The sequence below is a fragment of the Panthera onca genome, chromosome D4 (genome assembly GCF_046562875.1).
Source record: "Panthera onca isolate mPanOnc1 chromosome D4, mPanOnc1 haplotype 2, whole genome shotgun sequence".
Classification (NCBI taxonomy): domain Eukaryota; kingdom Metazoa; phylum Chordata; class Mammalia; order Carnivora; family Felidae; genus Panthera; species Panthera onca.
The window spans coordinates 48,219,321-48,242,706 of NC_138351.1; the positions used below are offsets into that span (position 1 = coordinate 48,219,321).

The window sequence follows — 23,386 nt, forward strand, 5'->3', positions numbered from 1 at the left end:
ATTAAACGTTCCACCCAGAAGCACAGAACAGCTACTGGTACAGAGCAGGTGCTCAATGTATATTTAATGAAAGAATTACCAGAAGACAAGTTTAAAAAATTAAAACGGAGCATCCCAACCTGTGTGCTGCCATGTCACAAAGGGGTTACAGGTGTGTCAAGATGTGGATCTCCTCAGGACTACAACCCATAAAACAAAAATGTTTGTGAAGTGTAACTTTTTAAGCAAACTACCGTTACACCAAATAGAAGTCCTCCTTATTAGGATTAAGTTTCAGATCAACGTATAAAAAGTTCTCACAGCCCTTCATTAAGAAAGACAGCACATGTGCCTCTAACACCTGATACTCAGGCTACTTCATCCTAGAAAACATGAGTAGCAGTTTACTTGAAGAAGCTTTGAAAGGGACTTCACTCACACAACATATGGGTGTAAAACAGGTACCTCTCTAAGAGTAACTTCTGAAAACCAGAACACTTTCAACATATACCTGGGTACATATGGAGAACACACAGCAGCAACCGTTCTCAGAAGATGAAATTCTGCTAAAGAACAAGCAATACAGTAGCGACTGCAACGTGTGGCCTGACATTTATGGCAACAGCTGCTTATCCTTTCTGATAGTAACTCGGAAATTTTTGGGTGTGAAAGTCAGCATTATTTCTTGCCATTATTAAAACCTGCAACTTCCTAAAACCTATTTTTTTGAGAGAGATCTGGAACATGCCTGTAAACACGTGACAGTTTACTTTCAATGAGGTGCTCAACAGGACTTCCCAATGGGCTGCTTTTCCTTCAGCATCCAACAAATAAAAGCTCTCCGTGTTTTGGATGTCTGACCACTTGTATTTATGGGTCATAACCTTCCCTTCCCCCATCTCACCTCTGTCACTTCCCCTTTGCCCCAAGTGCAGTGCAATCCACAGAAGAAAGCCACCTTGACAACTGCACTTCATTCCAAAGGCTGGATCACTCAGAAGGTGGCTGCCAGTTTCTTCACAACTGCAAAGAAGTCCACAGTGGGGCTGGCTGCTTCTGAAATTGTCCAGGGAGGATTCTCGGAAGGAGTGCACAATGAAAATCAAAGTTAGAGATGGCATGTCTGTCCGTGATCCGTAGGTCAGAGGGTCCTTTAGAATAAAGAAACAAATCCTCCCCCATTCAAGGGACATTTAAATGATCTGCGTTTCCTTCCTGTGGCTCTTCATTGAAAGGGAAGGTGTGGCTATTAACTGAGCTTTCAAAAAAAACAGAAAGGTAAAAAGCTATCAAACTAAAACTTCATCTTGGAAAGACCTGAGGAATACTTGGGATTTTATAATGTTCCCCTCATCTTCTATGAAGGGGATTCTGGAGTGATACGGGTTAAGGAAAACAAACTACAATCCAACATTAAGAGTAAAATGGGTACTATAGTCCTAGAAATAGTATAAAAACCAAAGAAGGATCACTTTACCACCTAAAATCATGGGGTTTGAAAGCTATACACTGTGAGAAATAGACTGGGTCCAGTATTCTGGGGAGATCACTGGGGAAATTTTGTGGAGGGGTGGGGGTTGTTTTGCATACACTGAACAAAATGCTCGGAATAAATGAAGGTCTCCCTTAAAAAGAAGGCACTATCCTTCCTAGGAACTCCAAAAATCACATATTGTCTGTCATAACAAGTATTTTCAGTGTTATAATAGAAATGGGCAAAGGAATATGAACAAAGTTTTGTTGAGATAGTTTGTATTTCATTATGGACTCAGATTTCTGACTCATCTGAGATTTAACTAGTCCTGGACACAAAAAATATTTAATCAACTCATAGGCCTATACTGAATGATTTAATTACCCAGAAAATACTACCCATAGATAGAAGCTTACCCACGTCTTTGGTCAGCGTTCTCTTCTTGACTTTCCTCCCCCAATCTCTTTCAAATCCCACTTAATCCCCCAGCTGAATTGCTACTACAGTGTGGCTTCCCATTCCCACCCAACTACCCACCCAACACACACACACACACACACACACACACACACACACACACACACAGAGCACTCTTGCTCTTCTTTGTACTGTATAGCTACTTGTAGACGTGGACAAATCTTCTGGAGCACAAGACAGACTGTGTGAGAACAGAGAAGCAGACGTCATCCAAACATTTATGTCTGGCCCTCTGAGACACTGTACATGCTTGGTTGCTAGAAGGTATTTGAAAATGTTAACACCCATGTAAGTATTTCTGGGGGTTAGTATAAACTACTACATCTTAACCTACATCTTTAGGTAAACTAAAAGTAATGTTAATATTGAATCTGAGGCCCCAAGATTGTGATATGTCTTAATTCAAAGGAGAGTAACACCAGTCAGCATACTTTTAATACTCAGGGTATTTTACCATATTAATGCTTTGCACGTTGTCACCCCATATATTATATGTTTAGAGAGGTCAAGAACAACCAGCCAAATTCTTTCATCAACCCAACTCTTCAGATAAACAGTGTCTTATTGTATAAAATAACTTTTATTTTGCTTCAGAAAGGTATGGACAACTTAATGCATATGAGAGCACTTCAAGATTCACTCAATAATACTAAAGTCAGATTAAAAATCACACAAATCTGAGGAAGGAAAAGCAGAATCTAGAAGAAGGGAAAAGCTGGTTCAATTTTGCAAGTTGTAACTGGGCTTATAAAAACTACAGCAAGCTAGCTTGAGACCTGTTCTGGGCTCTCACAGCACTTATGACATTGCGGTCATGGCCTTGTGGCTTGTCTGTCCTCCCTTCCAGATGACAGTTTCCAAGAAGTTAACAGCCACATCTTGCTCATTTTTATAGACTGGGGTACAACACACAGTACACAGATAACCAATAAACCTGTGTTCAACAACCAAAAAAACTTGTTTTTTTCTATAAGCCAGAATTCTGGAGAGGTGAATTTCAGTAACCCTACATCAACTGGCTTGCCTGTATTAAAGGTGTAGATGTTTTTTAATCCTTCCAACTCAAGGGAACTGAGCCCACTTCTGGGAATTTCCAGAGAAAGAATACAAAGAATAGAGAAAAATGAACCATTTGCAGCAATGACTGAGGCTACAAATGCTCTTCAAACAATAATTATTATGATTTTAGCAATACTGTTTTCTTCTACTGTTTGAGGTTTCAATATATAGCAACAGATACAAAGGATCAAAACCAATGCCTCCTAAATATATCTTCTCCCAATAAAAGGTGTATGTATATTGTTCTGGAAGTATATTAAAATTTCAACATATTTAAGATAAATGCATTTTCTTATTTCAAGGTAACCTTTCTAAGCAGGATGTTACAAGCTTCCCCTACATTTTTGATCCTCTTAGAAAGTAAGGGTAGGACTCTTACAGGTTTATTTAAAAAAAACAACAACAAACAAACAAACCAGAAAAGTTAAACTGCTAACACTTTTCCTAAAATCAGATTAAATTAATGAAAATGGGGGTGCTGGGTGGTTCAGTCTGTTGAGCGTCTGTCCTTGACTTAGGTCATGATCTCACGGCTCGTGGGTTTGAGTCCCGCATTGGGCTCTGTGCTGACAACTCAGGGCCTGGAGCCTGCTTCTGCGTCTCCCTCTCTCTCTCTCAAAAATAAACATTAAAAAATAAAATAAAATGTAAAATGATGTTAAGATTAAAAATTTATGTTGGCAACCCTAGCACTGAATTGTAATACTCTAGACAATTTGCAAGCATAAGGTGGAAAGGATACTAAGGAAAAAACATTTCTCCTCCAGTATACCAGTAGTCTCATCAACCTCCTTTCCTGAGAATTTTTCCACTATCTGCTCAAATATAAAAGAACTGCTGACATGCAAACCAGTCAAAATACAGATAAGCATACAGGAAGAGAGGGGTGACAGGAGGATGTTCTGACATCACAAAATTAGAGTATTAAATTCATATAATAAAGAAGGGGGTATGGAGATTTGAGATTAATTGCATGTTGGAAGAAAAGGAATTGTCTTGTCACTCAGCTAATCTCTTGACTACTACATTGTGAATTCAGGACAATTACTCTTAGAATGGCTTTTTACAAAAAAAAAAAAAAAGAAAAAAACAAAACAAAACAAAACCAACCCTGACAGATACAATCAAATCTAAAAGAGCCATTTAGGATACTATTTAGTATACTTTGTAAGGCGGGGGGGGGGGGGGGGGGGGAGTACTTCATTATATCAAATTTTCTTAAGCTCTATAGAAGTAGACTGTTCACATAAAAGATCAGTAAGAAGAATTTGTTTTCCTCCACACATCTGGTAAGGATGTGTTACAAGAACTGAACATGTATGAACAACACAGGGTTGGTACAGTTCAAGATTTGGACACATGCTACACACATCAGCCTTAACCTAATGAAAACTGAGCTTCTGATTTCTGAGAAGAGTCTCTTGACAATCTGGCACTAGGGCAACAAGAATAAATCTGACACACCAGAAATTAATCCCATGGGTGAATTAAACCTTGCTGGTAGAAGCAGAATAAGTTATCTTCCTTCTCTTTGGTTTTTCTTTAGCTCACGTAAATATGTGAGGACAATTCCCATTTGTTACAAAAAAAAAAAAAAGAAAAAAAAAAGGTGGTGATTATTAAATCAGAGCAACAAAATGATGTCAGCATCCAATCCAATTACCCAAATGTTACCACTGATAGTAGCATGTATTCCTATAAAAATTACTCATTAAGTAATATTTGAAAGCTGACTATCAGAAGTGTCATTCAAAAAAATTTTTTTGCACATTCTACTTCAACTAACATGCTTTTAGAATTCTTACTTTGGATATAACACTGCTTTCAACTAAAGCTCTGAGAGAATCTCTTAACTCTAGAGAGTAAGTTTATCAGCCTGAGCACAGGAGCCCCCAAAATGTGTATAAAGACCTACTCACCACACTGTTCTTTCCCTTCAACTTTGTTTATTGATGTACTGAACATGAAAAAGTACAAAGAATCCAAACACAAAAGAAAACATGTACAGCCTCTTAAATACTCAACAGAATATATTTTCTATTCCAACAGATGTGAATTAAGTCATACTGTACAACTTCAAATAAATACCAGCCTTACATTTTATTAAGTGCTCTGATAAACACTGTAAAGTGAAGCACAATTTGCATGCCCTCTCATCAATGCCTTGGTTTGCTACAGTAGTATAGGAAAGAAGCACGTAGCTGCTGTTTTCCCGTGAGGGAAACCTTATTTTTTTTTTTTTTAAGTATATACATGTATTTTGTTTTTTAGTTTTTTTTTTTAAACGCAGAAGGTTAACTCTGACAATCTAAATGCACCTAAGGATATGAGAAAGTGCTAAGCCAATTGATTTCTGAATAGCATTGAGTGGGTCAGCATGAAAACTCGCTTATTCACTTTAGCACGCGCCTCACAGTATATGTACTGTACTATACTGAAAAATTTTATAACTACAATTTTTAAATAATAAAAAATAAAATTCAACGCAACCGCAAAGATAATGTACAACTATGTTATGCATAGCACATTGCCTGTTCTAAGGGGAAGCATGTGAGCATCTCAGTTTATACAAAAAGCAGGACGTAACTATATAGTTCTCAGTGCATCCTGATGAAGGCATTTTTGCCTTCAGCTTTTTTGAAAATTTATTATAAGCTAGATGCTAATCAGAAAATATTTTGTATTTTTTAAAATTTCTTTCATACATGGTAAAGACTTATTTTATTATTTCCCCAAATAGTGGTTTAAGCATCATACAAAGTTAAATTTCAGTAGCATACAGATATTTATGATTTTTGTATGAAAAATGTAAGGAAATTTGTTCAAAACCTATGGTTATACTCATTTTTTTTTACCACAAACATATTTATAAACGAAAATGTAGCATCACCATAAACAGCTGAAGCTAGACTATCTACAGACAAAATTAGCAACAAATCTGATGCACTGTAAATTCAAGTCCTCAGGACAACGAAAGTGATTAAGCAAGACCTCAAGTAACAATGTTAATGCCATTTACAAAGGAAAAAAACTGATACAAAAACATTCAAAACCTGAACATCACTTGGCATGTAAGGGAAAAAAAAAATCAAATTAGCTGAAAGGTTCATAAACACAAGGTCTTATTTACATTACACAAAGCTCAGGTGTTAGCCTTGAACGTAACTTTCAAAATACCTTCAAATATATCCAACTCAGATCACTTTTGCCGATTTGCTGCAGTACAAATCATGTGCAACATCTTTTTTCCTTAAGACAAAACAATTCTTCAAACAATACTGCAAGTACATCACTAAACACCATGAGCTCTATCTGAAGGGATTTCTTTAGGAAGAACAGATTTTTTTTTCCCCCATCTCTTGGTAATTTAAATTTCTTGCCTGCTCTTATATATTCTTTTGTAAATTTTTTTTATTTGTTTCAAAATCACAAATCAATGTGAGCCACCTATCACATAATAACCAGGATGATCAGACGCTCCACTGGTGATTACAAAAACGAAACCAGCAGTGTTTCCCCCATTGATTCTACTCCTTTCATACAAAGATCTCAAAAGTAGTTTTTCTACATCATAAATCTTTCTAAATTTTCCAACCACTGCAAATTTCCTGGTAAATTTTAAAAGCTCACTAGGTGTCATATGAAGAGATTTCTCAAAGTATTCAAGTCAAAATATTTGTTCCAGGACCAGTAAAAAGTTTCTCCAAATTTTCTTTTTTATAAAAATAGATGCTTTTTTTAAACCCACATCAAAGAGGCTCTTATCTCTTTGGCAAGGTACTGCTTTACGAAAAGTTCTCCAGTATTCTTACAATAAGCGTTTATAATGTAGCCCCCCCCTTCCCCAACCCAAATCATAATTACAAAATAAATACTGTTTTTAACTTCATAAATAAAAATGTAAACTTCAAAATACTTTTCTTAGACATAACAGTAATGCTTTAAATGTAAACCAAACACAAAGCTAATTAGGAAAAGAAATAAAAGGGGGAAAAAAAGACACAACCAACTGAAGAACTACAACACAAAGCCTCAATATTTACTCACAGGTTCAAGGCAGTTATGTAAAAAGAAAAGAAATGTCTTCCCTTAGCTGAAACACTTTAAAAGGTCCACCTTCTTCAAAGAAGGCAATAGAATGCAATGTGACAGGTAAAAACCCTGTACCTCTTGTCCATATTCAAACATAAAAGATATTTAAGAAGTTTTAATTCAAATACTAGCAATAAAAAATCTCACATATTTCTTAGGATGCTAAGTAGTCGTTTTATCCCCATCTCAACACTGACTTACAAAGACATTTACTAATGTATAAAGTTTCTCTTAACTTGCCTTTGTTGTATAGTTTTCATATATAAATGGACTGAGGACAAGAGCTCATTAGGCTTTGTGCGTTTTGTTTGTCTTAAAGGAGACCTGCAGTACTCTGTCTCCCAGACGGTATCCATTGAGGCTAGCTATCGCCATGGCGGCCTCATCATAGTTGGTCATAGTCACAAATCCAAAACCTTTGCATTTATTGGTGTTAAAGTCACGGATGACCTTCACGTTGGTGACCGCTCCAAAAGGCCCAAACATTTGCCACAGGATACTCTCATCTGCGTCAGGAGCCAGGTTGTACACAAAAATACACCACCCTGTTCCTGGGTGCCCAGGTATATTAATTCCAGCCAAACTGGTCATTCCATCAATGGTCATTGGAGAAAACCTACTAAACAAAACAGGAAACACACATACACACACGCGCGCGCACACACACACACGCGCACATACACACACACACACACACACACACACAAATAGAAACAGAGGTTGGTTACAGCAATGGACGTTATTTCTTTTCCCTCTCCCATCCCAAGAGTTTGAGTAAACCTCCCCCCATCAAAAGATACATACAACCACTTGATGTTTCAATCAAGGCTTGCAGTGACATGCTCTTTTGACAAGGCATTAAGTTATGAAATGGCCATTATATGCTATATTGGATAATATGACCCACAATAGCAAAGAAATATATTTAGAATATATTTAGAATATATTTAGAAGTGGCTTCATGAATTGAGCAGGATTGAGGAGGGGAAGGTACCAACACATACATAAACATGCTATAACGTCGCGATGCAATACACAACAAATAATGGGGTTTTTAAAGACCGGGAGTATCTATCCAGCAGTATAAAAATATTCCTTCAGTCAACCGTGCTTCAAAAAGCAGCTTTTCATTAGGTTGTACATGCAAAAGAAAACTGAACACAAACTTATGAAGGGGGACACTCCCAAAATCAAAGAAACTAATCAATTATGGGAAGGGATTATGAGTATCATGAACCTCTGTCATTACCTCTTTACTCCATAAGCCATATTGAGCAGATTGTCCAACCTGCAAAACACACATTTAGCAAACTTCAGTTTCTCATTTTCCCCTGGACGTTCAAAAGAGCTGGGTTTGTTATTGCCATCTTCCAAGGGGATAGCTGCATATTAATTCTATGTGAAGTCTCAAAACTTTGGGTCTCAAAACTGGAGAGAATGGGTTCCCACTGGCATTAAGACACTACTTTTCCCAATGGATAGTTTATCGCTACAGTGTTTAGTGCCACATAGAGGAAATGTTGGTGGTCATCTGAGCAAACCAGAAAGGAAATGTGGAGGCTCTGGAACAGTTAATCTTTGGGCTCTCACCTACCGCCAGGTAAATTCTAAGTGCTTCACATGCACCTACATGTATTTTACACTGCTGTTAAAAAAAAGAAACAGGCCCCAAATGGAATCGCCTGTGCTGAGCCCCATGTCAGCAAACTAAGACTTGGTATCTACTAGTAGGTTCAAGAATATGAACTTTCATCGGTCAATCTGGAATTACGTGGTCAAATCTAGTGAGGTAATCTTCTGGAAAGACCCTTCCCCCAAAGGAAGGTACCTGGCCTGAAACAATCCACTCTTTGTTAAAAACCTCTCTTTTCCTGTTCCCTTCTGCCTATAAAAGCCACCCATTTTGTATATAAAAGCCTTCCATTTTGTACATCTCCTTGGAGCTCTTTTCTGTCTGCTAGGTAAAATGCTACTTGATTCATGAATTGTTCAATAAAGCCAATTTCATCTTCACATTTACTCAGCTGAATTTTTTTAGCATTAATTTTCATAGCTCTGTTGGTCCCTGAATATACCAGGGCACACAGATTAAGTGACTTGCCCAAGACCACAGGGCTAGTAAATGGTGGCACCAATATTCTATGATTTCCCTTCAATCTCCCAATTCTGAAGGATTCTCATTTCTTACAAAGTGGTGTATTACAGGCAGAAAGAACCTTACAGACAGTATCAGCTAAGTGTGTCATTTCTCAACGTGCTCAACTAAAGACCAGAGAAAGGCAACAGACTCATTGCTCCAGCAGGCAAGAGGGCAAAGAGTTCAGACCCTGAGACTGAGGCTTATTTTGATTCTGCCACAGGAACTGTAGCCCCACTCAAGGTGTAAGAAGCCAGGTAGAAACAAACCAACCAACTTGAGCTTCCCTTAATATTTTTAAAACTCAATAGTTGGGGGTGGGTAGGTACTCTTTAAAACTCCCCATCCCTTTCCTATTTCAAAACTTAAGTTGATTTTATAATACTTGATTTTTCTTGTCAGTTTCAAACGGACCACTCTCATGTTTCAATTTCCAGAATGCATACCAATTAATTATATGTGTTCAGAGGATGTAGGCATAACTTAACTCGTTGTAGACAGAACCACCTTCAACTGCTGCAATGTTCAACAGTGTCCAAAGTAAGATCGTGAGGCAGGGGGAACAATTTTTTTTTTCCTTCTTATAACACCTATGAAAGGTTAAGTCTGAAAAATGTCTCAACATTATTGTCTAACCTGTGGCCTCAAATGAGTCTAGGGGACACATGAGAAAGCAATTCCCTTTTGTTTTATAAAAGCCAAGAAAACATCTCTTTCTGGTCTTTTAGAATTGGAAAAAGAACCTTTATACATTCCTGTTCCCAATCACCCCAGGGCATTTTGTGTGTTTTGTGAAAACAGAAAGAAATAACTGAGCTGATGTAGTGCAAAGTGTAAGGGACGAGAACAAATCACAATGACAAAAGACCCTCATCTGTGTATGTAGGTCCTGTCCCAATACCCTCTCAGGAGCAGGGACACCTTCATTCCCCACTGTGCCACTGTGCATAAACACAGGCCTGGATCGCTGCAGGTTTACAACTATCTGGTGACAAATAAAGCAATAAGGTTACCAATAATATCCTTAACTACTTAATCCAGAATGAAAACTATCAGGAGGGCTGCTTGGGGAGCCTATTTGTATATGCAAGGAAAAAGCACATGTGTGGAAAGAGTACATAGGTGGGAAGGCTTTGCTTTCTGCAGAGGTGATAGTCATGCCTTTATACTCCAAAAAGGAAAGGCCACCAACACCAGAAATAAAGATGCATACAAATTAGTATCACCAACCCTCAAGTAATATGATACAAATAATTTCATGCAATTGCTAGAATGATCAATGAAGAATGCACTTGGCAGAGGATACCTATAGAAAAGAAGAGCATATTGAAGTCTCCTTCCAAAGTGCTGAAGGGGCCAGATGCAGAGACACCTTATCGATTCAAAGTAGCGTTATGTCGTCCCTGCCAGCCCAGGTAGGGACTGTTACGCTCTGCCACTATCAGTTCAGTATACCAACCCACAACCTGAAGTCCAGAAATGTAATCTTCTAGGCAAATTTTCAGTATTTTCAAGACAGGGTAGAAACCAAAACTGCCCCAGAAGTGAATTACAGGTTTTAGAGAATCCAAGGATTCCCACGCAGGAGTTCTAGGCCTTTACACTAGGATCTCGGAGGGCTCTCTCAGTGGGCCTCATATTTGCCTCACCTGTGAAATCCTAGGACACACTGTGATCCTGACCACTTATTTCTTTACTTACACTTTCAGGAAAAATTCAGTCCTTTGGAACTTAAGCCAAGTTCTTGGTCAACCCCCGCCGGCCCCCTCCCACCATCTCCCTCCTCCATCCTCTCCCACATCCTCCTCTCCCACATCCTCCATTAACAAGGAGAGCAAAGAGGAACACGGGATCTAAGAAACAGGACATAGGCAGTGCTGAAAACTCCAGTCTGCATGCAATAGTTAGTGCCACACACCCACTATTCCTCATGGGAGTTGGGAGAAATCAGTGGGCACTTCACGTGGGCACTGTGCACCCCAAATCTTGTTTGTAGCAGTTGGGAGACTGTAAACTAGGCATCTTCTCTTGTAATTGCCTAGTTTACCGGTCAGACACATGACCACTATTTTACTCTCCAGAATTATACATCTTTGCTGGTATGTCCAGAGCCCAAGGGCAGACATCTTTTAATAGGTGCTCATTTAAAAACAGAAGCCTATTTTTAATGGAGACCTAACAAGTTAGTGGCCTCCAGAATGACCCAGATGGGTGTGAATAACGATTAACTACAGTGTGACAAGAAAATATTAAAATGCCCATTAAAAATATGCTTTTAACTTTAAAAGTATTCTTGGGGCACCTGGCTGGCTCAGTTGGAGGAACACGGGACTCTTGATCTCAGGGTCTTGTAAAGATTACTTACATAAATAAACTTAAAAACAATATCCTTCACTCAAATTTAACTGAGGCACTGCACCCAGTACTCTTGCTCAGTCCCCATACTTTCCTGAGGGAAGACTGAGTAGTCCTCAAAAGGGAGAGTGACACTCTTCCCTTGTTCTTTAGCTTGGACATAATCCACTTTACAAATAACACATTCATTAAGTGGATTTGGAGGATTAGATAGGGAAACCTAGCTTTAATTAAAATAACCCTTGAAGAAGATGTAGCTTCAGAAAGATTTCTATACAAATCCTCATCATCAGAGTGAGGATGACACCAGTAAGGGAAGCACAAGTAAACAAAAACAGGGAGAGCAGATGAGTTCTCCTACTCTTAGTACAAAGTACATTATGAGGTTACACACAAGATAATCTAACATGTCTCACTTTCATGAAATCAGACATGAAGTTCAAAATTACCAAGATAATTTTATGAATCTTGCTTTAAAGACATATTTATTATTAAAATACTGGGTAAATGAAATGTATAGTAAGTCAGCATGATAATAAGACATTTAATATATTGTTTCATCTTTATTTCCTGTGTTTGACTAGTGTTTATGAGTTAATGAATGTAATAGCAGAAGCCCATGTTCATATAATTTATAAAAACATATACTGGGGATACAGGTACAAACATTTTTCTATCAGTACAAATACAACTCATACGAGGCCATATTTTGAACAGAACCCTATATTAGATAGAGCATTCTGATTTCAAAACTAGAGGTTTATAAGTAGAGAACAGAAAGAAGACATCTGCTTAGCTTCCAAGAAAACTGGCCAACAAGACTACAGGAAGGCCTATACAAGTAAAAGGGGAAATGTGACTTTAATTAAAGTCAGAAATAAAAATATAGAGAGATTACTAGTGGTTAAGAAAGTGACACTATGAAGTCTACAAACTGGTTCTCAAAACCTCTCCAAAGCACTCGCCCAGATCTGCTCTGAAGTTAAACCACAAGATCATCAACTTATCCCCTTGTCCAATTAGATGGCATCATCTATCCTCTACAAGAAAAAAAAAATTACTCAGGAGGACTGATACCAGTTTATTCCAAAAGGAAATCATGGTAGTGCCATCAGCACTTGCCTTAAATGCAACACGAGTGCTGATTTAAATGGCTACTTTACAAATGCATAAAGGCTTATAGAAGCAGGCACACAGGCCATTAGACTAGATCACATTCAATAAAATTAAAGCTGCTCCACAAGAAGAGAGATGAAATATTTGGCTGAAAGCTTAATTTGGACATGGTGTCCCAAAAACATACTTAAGGGGCTTGAATTATACTATGTATCCAAATAAATAAGGATGGTTTTATTTTGAAGACTGTAGTCAATTAAATAAGCACTTGCTCATGTTAAAATAATTCTCTAACTATTCATATGGGTTAACTGGGTCATAAACTTCACAAGCCCACTTTTAAACTTAACCCTGGGGCGCCTGGGTGGCTCAGTCCGTTAAACATTCAACTTCAGCTCAGGTCATGATCTCATGGTTTGTGGGTTTGAGTCCCACATCGGGTTCTGTGCTGACAGCTCAGAGCCTGGAGCCCACTTCGGATTCTGTGCCTCCCTCTCTCTCTGCCCCTCCCCACTCATTCTCTGTCTCTCAAAAATAAACGTTTAAAAAAAATTTTTTTAATAAAAATAAACTTAACCTTTATTGCATGGGTTTTAATTTTCCTGACCTTAAAAGATATGGTGCATTTCATGAATATTAAAAATATCCTTGACTATTGTTATACTTATAACTTGTATTCTCCAATCTCTCTCAACTCCCAAGGTACTATGACAACATAAAAAACAGAAATTTTCTAAGTGTCTGCTGGAAGGTGATAAACTGAAGGCTAAGAGCATTAGGACACAGACGTTAGGAAGAAAATATTTCTGTAATGATCTAGAGTTGAACGAGAGAAGAACAAAATACTAGCAAAACAAGCAAGTCCTTAATTCCACGGTCTTTATGAAGAGAAGATTCAACGTTAATTCAACGGGGGGGGGGGGGGGGGGGGGAGTCAAGGTAATGACAACCAAGTTCTTAAAATACTCAAGAAAAGCAACCAAACACACATCAGGTTAAACCTGAACCCTAGGGATAGGACTCCCGATTTCTTCTAACACTCAGTCTAGACCAAATGCTTTCACTGAGCTCAAAGACTAGTTCATAACTTATTATCTAGACAGAGATTACGGGAGGAAAAGATCATAGGGCAGTAGAGACAAGAGTCAATAAAAATCTTGGACAATAAAAATCACCCTCAATTTCTAAAACCGAGTTTTCCTTATAACAGACAATTCTCATTCCCCTTTTTTCAGAATTTCTTTTTCTAGGAGTCAGGGAAAGGAAGAATTTCAAGTTGGTTAACATATGGAATAAAAAGATAAAAGCAAAGGATGGGCAGAAATATATTTAGCAAGATAATAAATCTGACCATCATAACATCCTGGAAAGCTTTACAGAACCACAAGTAAGAAGCAGAGAACATGCAGGGAGTGGGCTGGGTGGGGCTGTGAGCAGATACAGTAGTCATCAGCCTAGTCTTGGGAGTCCCCTGCATGCCTGGCCATTTCAGTAATCAGGCATTCTCCTGAAGATTCTGTCATCTCAGGCCTCTTGCCCAATCTTCCTCAGAATTCAATCTTGACTCTCAGAACAGAGTTTTAGTTAATAACTGCCATAAAACAAGTTGAGAGCTTAAATTGGAAAACACCAGAAATAACCAACAATTTAAAGTGAAAACAGCTTTCTATTAACATGAAACATTTTATTTTATTTTCACAGGGTTGAAATCAACCTGTAAGTCTCAAAGAACCTTCCTCTCTGTAAGCTCCAAACTCTTTTCTAGGCCCCAAAGAGCTCTGAAGTCAACAGGATGGGCTGTCCAGGAAACGCCTCGAAAATCCCTCAAATGTGTCTGTGCAAAATTTCCAGAAAGTATTATTCACTTTAAGATGCCACAGAGGAAACCCACAGGCAGAGCTAAAAAAAATGGTTTTATGAGATTTCTTTCTCCACAAGGGCAAGCATCCAGCTGCTTTGCGCACCTCTCCCTGAAGCCATGGCCACTATCATCCACCAAAGTCAAAGGTACCAGGTGTGCTTTCTGACAATGCTTTTTTGTCATTGAAAATGACATTGAAATGTCATTGAATGAAAAAAAGGCTCAATCGACTGGGTACCCAGGCATCCAGTTCCAAATGGAGCCTTTTGATAGTACCACCTCTACTCCCAGGGCAAAAGCTACCCTAAGTAGGAAGTGGCCATACTGTTTATGGCAAATTTCCTTCTCACACCTCAGGTGACACAAGTATTTTTTTAAAAGCAGATATCTGACCGATTTTATCTCCACTCTTTTCAGCACTCTCAATACCCCAAAGGAAAAAAACGCATGTGATTTAAGTTCAAAAACATAACTCTTCATTAAGCTACATTTGTGATCCTATTTTTAGTAATTAACTATTCTACCCCTGCAAGGAAAGAAAGAAAACTGATATGCACTTGGGATTAAAAAGAAAAAAAATTAGCATGGGGTTAGATGGAATTATGGCTGCAGTATACCATATGGCCAAAAGGATATTAAAAAAATGTTCTGGGGAAGAAAAAAAAAACTGGGTGACTTTGCTTATGAAACCAGAAGTTCTTTGTGCTGTGTTTAAAGTCTTAAAGTCACTGTTCTCACATGCAGATTAGAGATGTTTTTAAAATGACTCTTGATTTGATTGTTATCCCAAGTTTAAAATAAAACTTGAAAAACTGAAATATTTATGCTTGTCTACAAGATAGAATGCCTTCTTTGGGCTGAAGATGCAGAGTCATTCTATGGACTATACAGGGGTCTGAAAACTACCACCCACAGGCCAAATCCAGACTGCCATCTGTTTCTGTATAGCCCAGGAGTGAAAAATGCCTTTTACATTTTTAAAGAGTTGTTAAAAAAAAAAAAAAAATGTATGCAACAGAAACCATGACCCATAAAGTCTAGAGTATTTACTATGTGGTCCTTTACAGAGGAGGCTTGCCAACCCCTACAATACAAGAAATAAAATTTTAAAAGGTGAGGGGAATCCATTTGTAGAAACAATGTTTTCACATAGGTTATATATCCTTAGTGGTGTACATATTATAAAGCAAAGTAACTGAAAGAGCTTGACCTAAAAGCTGAAATACAGGAATAAAATCTTATCAAGAAAAAAACTAAAAAGAAGAAATCAGAAGTACTGGAAACAGAAACAACCCAGCATTCTGCCGGTCGGAGTTTATAGCCTTGCACTATGGATGTCTGGGGCTATATGATTTGTTGCTGTTGGAGGCTATACTGTGTACTGAAGGATGGATATTCAGCAGCATCCCTGACCTCTACCCATTAGATGCCAGTACCACACTGCACCCAAGTCATGTCCACACAAATGTCGCCAGACACCGCCAAATGTCCCGAGGGGCAAAATTACTCCCCAGTTGAGAATCACTAGTACAGCTTATCGTCCCTTTTTGTTACCACCTTTAATATTAGCATAAGACACTGCACCTCAAATAGGTTTTCTCAGTGCCCATAAGAAAAAGAAAGAAAACAACAACAACAGAACAGCAAAGCAAGAGATCCTATCAATAAAAGTACTGCACAGTGAACCTGAGAGTTCTGAGTTTAGTAGCTGGGCATAAGAACCAGACCAGACTTACCTAAAACGCTGTGCCTGCTGAGCTAGTGGTCCTGGATACCTTCTGTTTGGAGACTGGTACAGCTGGGAAAGGATGGCCTGATTGGTTTTTTGGCTTGGATTATTAGCAAACTTTACAGTGATTGGCTCTGTGGCACCAGGCGGTTTCTGGCCATTTAGGCCTTTGATAGCTTCTTCTGCCTCAATTCGCTTGTCAAATCGAATAAAACCTACACCCCTTGATATGCCTATTGGTAAATTTGGGTAAGGATTTGGGAAAGAGGGAGCAGAAGGAGAAGGGAAGAAGAGAAGAAAGGATAAATTAATTTCTCCTTAAAAACAAGTTTTCACCTACATATAACATCTGCCACAAAATAACAGGAGGAGGAGAGTTTTACCTTACCTCTGTAGCAATTCAGTCTAGAATCACAATTTTGTATTTTTTTTAATGAAGTCATCTACACAATCTGAATACCCATTATCACCTGCCTACCAATAAGCCAAGAAAAACAGCACACCAGTATGCCCATGTTCTCCCTACCTGCTGTCTTCTCTCCGCTCCCCCCCCATATGCTGATGTTCTTTAATAATGTCAACAACAACATGCTTGAGTTCCAGTTCTCTTGTGCTGTTGGATAAGCAGCTCAGAAATGAAGGGCACAGTAGCTTCCTTTCTTGTAAGAAGAACAGAACCAGGCATTTGCTAAAAATGCTACAAAGCTATGCTAAAAATATATTACAGGGGTAGAAAGATATTACATCCAACTTTTTAATAATAAAATTTTACTTAATAATATTACATAGGACACTGGCCCTTTAAGAAAGTGTCCAAAGAGGGTTTTCTCATTCCTGGAAACTTCCCCCACAGCTTTTAACTATTATAAGCTAAAAAAGGGATAAAAGAGGACCTACATTTTTAAATAAATAAAATAGAAATAAAGTCTCAAAGCTTTCTGGCTTTAGCAGTATTACTCCAATGGAAATGCCATTCTCTGTCTCATGTTCTTCCCACTCTGACAGACAAGAATAGGAAAGCAGAGCGATGGCCAAATACCTGTCCAGCTTCTGAAAAATGGCAGACAAAAACCCAACCCATTCCATTTAATTAGCTTAAATGGGCTAGCTGAGGTCAACCCATAGCCGGCCATCCGGAGATAAAACAGTACCAGGGAAATACTTTTTGGGCAAGCAAATTGGTACTAGACGTACCAGCTTGGGAAAGGTAGCTAGACGAGTCTAGAATGAGAGGTTATCGAGAAAGGTTGAGAAAATGTACTAGACGATCACGATTTACAGGAACCTTAAAAAGGAATGAAGTTCTACTTGCTTTGTAATTAATACTGTGTAAATTCAATGGCTTAGAATTATATTCTAAGTGGATAGGCATTTCTTCCATACACACTTATGTCAGCCCATACCACTTTTCCTTTCTGATTTAAGTTACATCAGTTGCACATTACCACCTGATGGCTGAATAACAAAATTGCAGGGTTTTATTTTTCATTTCAGATAAAGTGAATAATTTCACCTTGAAAGCCATAAGTATGAAGATACAATGGTGAAATGACAGCAAATATATTCTTCACTAGCGTGAAGAATTAATAACCCCCAAGAACTTAACTATTCCACGAGGAAAGCATAAGATGAGCAATGCAATAGCCTCTACACAGACTGAGTCATCTCAAGCTGAGGTCCTCAAACTTGAGCATGCACCAGAATAACCCAAAGGGCTTGATACAATGCCCATCCTCAGAGTTTTATTCATTAGGTGCTGGATGGAACCCAGAAATCTGCATTTCTAGTGAAGTTCCAGGAGGATGCTGATGCTGCAGGGGTGGGACCACACTTAAGAACCAATGACTAACCCCAGAAGGGATGAAGTAAGTCTCCTTGGGAGCCAATGTACTCAGGATGGATTTGCACTTAAGGAGATGGGCATTCTGTAACAGAAGTGAAATCTACTCTCAATTCACCAAGTCCTCATTAAGAATAATTTAAAAAGCATAAATGATATGAACAAATAAAAGGGCATTTCTATTGCTTTAAGCCAATTTATCTGGATTGCTAAACCTCGATTTCTCTTTTCCTGGTTAGCAGTCTGTGTGATACAGCACAGAATGAAAGAACATGTAAGAAAGATTATAAAACACAGTCATCATGAAAAGACCTTATTTTTACCTTCCTTCCCTAAATTTTCTTCACAAAGCACAACCTATTGGCCATTCTCCCAAGCATATGTGTATGAAGGTAGATCTCTCTCTACCCAAAACTCTAAGTGTGGTGCCTCCTACGGATGAGCCCAATTAACAGTACAGAAGAGCGTAACACGGGCTGCTTCTACTCAAACTCACATCAATTCAACGGAGCTTCACTTGAAGAAATAAAAAGTTGGCCTGATTTTTTTCTGTAGTTAATCTAGTGCTTCCTTTTTTTTTTTTTTTTTTTAAGGATTAGAACAGAAATGATATAGAAACTAAAACAACAACAGAACAGATCAATGAAACCAGGAGCTAGTTCTTTGAAAATATCAACAAAACTGATTAACCTCTAGCCAGACTCATTAAAACAAAAGAGAGGCTCCAATAAACAAAATGAGAAATGAAAGAGGAGAAATAACAGACACCACAGAAACACAAAGCATTATGAGGATGTCCACTGCTTACTTTAAAAAGACAACAGACATTGTAATACATAATGAATGTCTTCCGGTGGTATTATGACAGAGAGAGAAAAGGAGAAGGAAAACCGGAAAAGTAAAAGAGAGGAAAGAAAAGGAAGAAACATGAAGAATATTAAAGAGGAAAATCTGTCTACATTTTCCCCCAAGCCTTAATGTGACTGCTTGAGTATATGGCCTTAAGGTTAATTTTCCCCCCTCCTTATCATGTTGCTCTATTTTCAATATGTTTTTAGAAAATAAGCATTATTTTCATAATAGAAAATTACCATTTATTTTTAAAATCTGTAATCAAATCAGTATTGCTTTTCTTAAAGGCTTTGGCAAAAGAGCTCCCTTACCAACAAAAGTTTTAATACACCTATCAGTCTTCTCATCTCAGTTGGTCAAAAGATACAGCAGGCATAAAATATTTTAACATTCAAAAAGTCAACCTTTTACGCACGCCCATACAATCCAGCATGGGCCTGGAAACCGGCCTGAACAGCTAGTGCGGACATGGTGTCATCCTCCCCTAGAGAACTAGGTGCATTCTGCTGTATTAAACTATGCTTTTTACAAAAAAACAAGACAGCTTATTAGGAGGAGTACTTGATGGAGAATAGGGGCTTTTTTCACGCAGCAGCTTAGAAATGAGGATTATTATCACCTACAAATTTATTACATGCCATAAAACAGGCTTCGAACCTGCCCCTTCAGGGTGGAAATGACTCAAGCTCGCTCACTTCACTCCACAATCTATTTTTATGCATGCATATTTATGAACAATTCCAGCAGAAAATTGCATTTTCTGGTCCACATATACCTTTGATATGTTCTAGAAGCAAGACTGCTGTACGGAAAGGCAAAATATTTCACAATCTGCCACTCAGAAAGTGTCAAAGATTGTGTAGAGCAGCTGCCGACTTACCAGTGACCTGGTCAACAAGAATACGAGAAGTAATGATGCGTCCATATTGTGAAAAAAGCTGCTCCAACTCCTTCTGGGTCATTGTTTTCGGAAGTCCACTGACATACAAATTCGCATCTCTGATAGAAGCTGAACTTGGGCGAGCATAGGAAACCTGGGAAAGGAAAATGAAATTAAGCATCTACACACACTCAGTTACCTCCCTTCAGAAACTCAACGACTGCCTAAAGTTAGTCAGCAGCTTTTCCGTATGGAGCACATAACAAACACGGATGTTAAAAATAAGTCCTGCGTTAACCATTTTACTCCTTTCTGGAGAAATGATCAAGAAATAGAAAATGCCATTCCCCCAGGAGGAGAAAAGAGATCATATTTATCCCTAGGTTTGCAGGGTTTCAAAACAAACCAGTGGTGCACATAGCACAGTACTACTTAGGGTAACAGGATGTCCTCACTGGGGCCAACCCCCTAAGCTACAGATGTAGGCTCAATCGAGTAATTCAGTTTAAGAACTCTAAATTCATCCAACACATTTTTGTGACCTGTTTTTGAGCCTCTCCCATCTCTGCAGGCGATGGTACAAAGTTTCTAAAAATTTACCATATTATCACTAAGTATGCCTTTTTGATTCATTTCAAAATAGCATTTTATCATCCCTAAACTTCCGGACATTTAAGTATGTGAACAAGCTATATCTCTAGCCATTCCTTGTCTATTGTCTTCTTGTCCACAAGCCTCTGTAACATTTATTTTCTAAAAGGTCTTAAGTCCCTTTTATTGGCTTTAACTACCATTTTATGTATCCTTTCAAAAAGCTTCTAAGACATAATGTTCAAAATTCTACAAGGATAGAAGACAAAATAAGTCTGCCTGTATTTGTTGATAATCAACATTCTTCATGTAAGCTCCATGCACTAAGGAACTACCTCTCACTCTTATCACTGTTATCCTCAGCATCTTGGCATATGATAGATGCTAGAACATTTGCTGAGTAAAACCAATCTAATAACCAGTGATCCTGTGGGCCCAGAGCAAGCTTCCTAGACCACAAGATTTAACGGACAGTTCATGCAGTCATCGAGAGCTTGCCCAAAACATAATCGACAGCTCTTTGCCTACACCTATCTCTGCCAATTTTCAGACAGCTCTGGATCTCATATGCTATTCCTGACCACATTCCCTCTGGTTTAATTCTAAGCTTTTCTGGACTACCTAACTACAAGGTCACAATATAGCCTCCATCTTCCAGACCATTCATAAAAATGGCCAATGGGTCTAACTCATATTGATTTGCTCAGGTACTGTAACATGGTAACTTCTGCTTGCTACTTTCATCTGTAAGTATCCACCTTTAAACTAGTCCACTGCTCATTTCAAAAACAAAATTAAACAAAAAAAAAAAGGTCTTCAATTTCAACAAGCTCTTGGTATTTTCAAATATATTCTCCATGGTTTAAATTATGCCCACAGTGTCATCACCATTTCCTTTTCGGCTTTTCACAAAAAAAGTAAGCCAGATTTATATTACTTTATAAAAAGGTCTTGCTATCTTTCATCCCTGCCCCACTAGTGTTAACATTTAATACTCTTATCTTTTATTCAACAAGTTTGCTCATTAACAAGTGAAAACACACCTCTTGGTCCACAGGCTATACTTGAAGTTGCATGAACACTGTCCTATACTACAGACACAAGGAATTTGGAAGAGTGGTGGAGCGCCGAGAGATAATTATGCACGTGCACTTTTTCTCTATGCCTCACCACTTAAGAATGAAGATTGAGGAACTTAAATGTAAGTGAAAAATATGAAGGAAAATTCCAAGTGATCAACAAAATAATTCAAGTGGAACCTAGTCTTGGGATTGCTATAAACTGAAGGAGAAAAAAAAGGAAAAAAAAAAAAAAAGCAAATGAATTACAGATACCCTCAGTAATATGAAAACAATGAATATCCCACTTCTTTTCTAAAGCCCAATTCTCAATTAACAGCTACAAATCCCACCACTTAAACTCTTGCTTTCGGAGACTGAGAACTCTCAGCAAGGCAGCTGTAGTCTGCTCGGGATCATGTGACTAAAGCATTCCCTTTAGGAAGAGCCACTTCCCACGGGCAACAGAGTAAGCATATGTACATTCTCTCTCCCAGGGACTGATGAAGGAGGCCATGGAGGCAGACAGCCACTCCAGGAGCTCAAGCAAGGCATGAGGCAGTATAATGGTAGTTTTAGGTGATGGCTTTCCAACCAGTGTGCCTGGGCTCGAAACTACATTCAATTCATTAAGGCTCTGTGAACTCGTGCAAATTTAAGTCTATTACCACGTGACCGTACCTCCATTGTATGATTAGGAATCTTAATAATTTCTAATGTACACAGAATTCTTCGCACAGAACCTAAAAACCTAGGTGACTATAAACATTATTTACCTCTACATGCATCTGAGAAAGACACAGACCATTAAAACTGAGAGTAACCTGAGTCCATTACTGTGTTCCAGAATAATTTACTCAGGCAGTGACATTTACTGCTCTGTGCATTTCAGAGGAGTGTGGGTGGAGTGTTTTAAAAGTTATCCTAAAATATATTTAGGAAAACGGGTTTATATTTAGTGCTTATATAAAAGCTTTGAAAACATACTTGGGTCAGTTATGTTATCTGCTTTTGTTTTTCTTCAATGTCCAGTCTCAAGTTCACACTGCTGCTTTAATTTCTAGCCTGTATTGACTAGATTTTATTTTCTGTATTCTTGATGCTCTAGCATCTGGGGCCTGGATCCTGAAGACTGCCCCTCCCAGAGATAACTACTTCTTGGAGACAGTAAATGACTCTCCTGTGAGCCTGCCTTTGGTATATAAACAAACCAATCCCACACCTTTTCTCATGTATCAAATTCTCACACACCAAGCCTATATTCCCCACCCTAAATCACCCCAGGGCTGGGTGTCTGACAACTAGAAACTCCCCACCCCCAATCTAGAGCCCTCCAAAATTATTCAAGCTATCCAATGCTAAACTCAGCATACCTATCCCGCCTCACCCTTTCCTTCCCACTGGGAATTTCAATAAAGGCTCTGGACCATACTCTGCCTTCATCTCTCTGCCTCCTGATCATCCTTGGTGCTTCCCCATGTGGCCCTACATGTCATGGAAAACAGGGCTGTTTCCTTTTGTTTTAAGTTTGAGAGAAGGGGGGGGGGGGGGAGGGAGGGAGGGGGGAGGGAGAACACGCAAGCGAGCGCAAGCAGGTGAGGGGAAGAGAGAGAGGTAGACAAAGAATCCCAAGCAGGCTCTGTGCTGTCAGACCAGTGCCTGAGGCAGGGCTTGATTTCACAAACCCCAAGATCATGACCTGAGCCAGTCAGATGCTTAACTGAACCAACCAGGCCCCTGTTTCTAAAGGTCTGTAACTATAAACTGCTTCCTTCTAACAATAATTTCCATGTCAGCATATCCTACCATACCTGATTAAAACGAATCCAAGGTACATTTTTAGAACACAGCCACATTAAAAGGACTCCTAGAAGCAACAGTAAATC

At 38.5% G+C, this 23,386-nt stretch overlaps 1 protein-coding gene across 11 annotated transcripts in view; it reads right to left on the minus strand.

Moving 5' to 3' along the window:
• Positions 1-5,247: 5,247 nt before the first annotated feature.
• The window catches only part of ELAVL2 (ELAV like RNA binding protein 2), a 200,782-nt gene continuing 182,643 nt past the window's right edge, over positions 5,248-23,386 (minus strand). For 9 of the 11 annotated variants that reach the window (XM_060609663.3, XM_060609658.1, XM_060609667.3 and 6 more), the window contains 4 exons: positions 19,852-20,005; positions 16,287-16,512; positions 8,331-8,369; positions 5,248-7,700 (listed from right to left, as the gene is read on the minus strand). In XM_060609663.3, the coding sequence (XP_060465646.1) occupies positions 7,370-7,700; positions 8,331-8,369; positions 16,287-16,512; positions 19,852-20,005 (750 nt within the window). In that variant the 3' untranslated portion in view covers positions 5,248-7,369. The remainder of the gene's footprint in view (positions 7,701-8,330; positions 8,370-16,286; positions 16,513-19,851; positions 20,006-23,386) is intronic. The other 2 variants (XM_078436753.1, XM_078436751.1) reach the window with 1 other exon arrangement.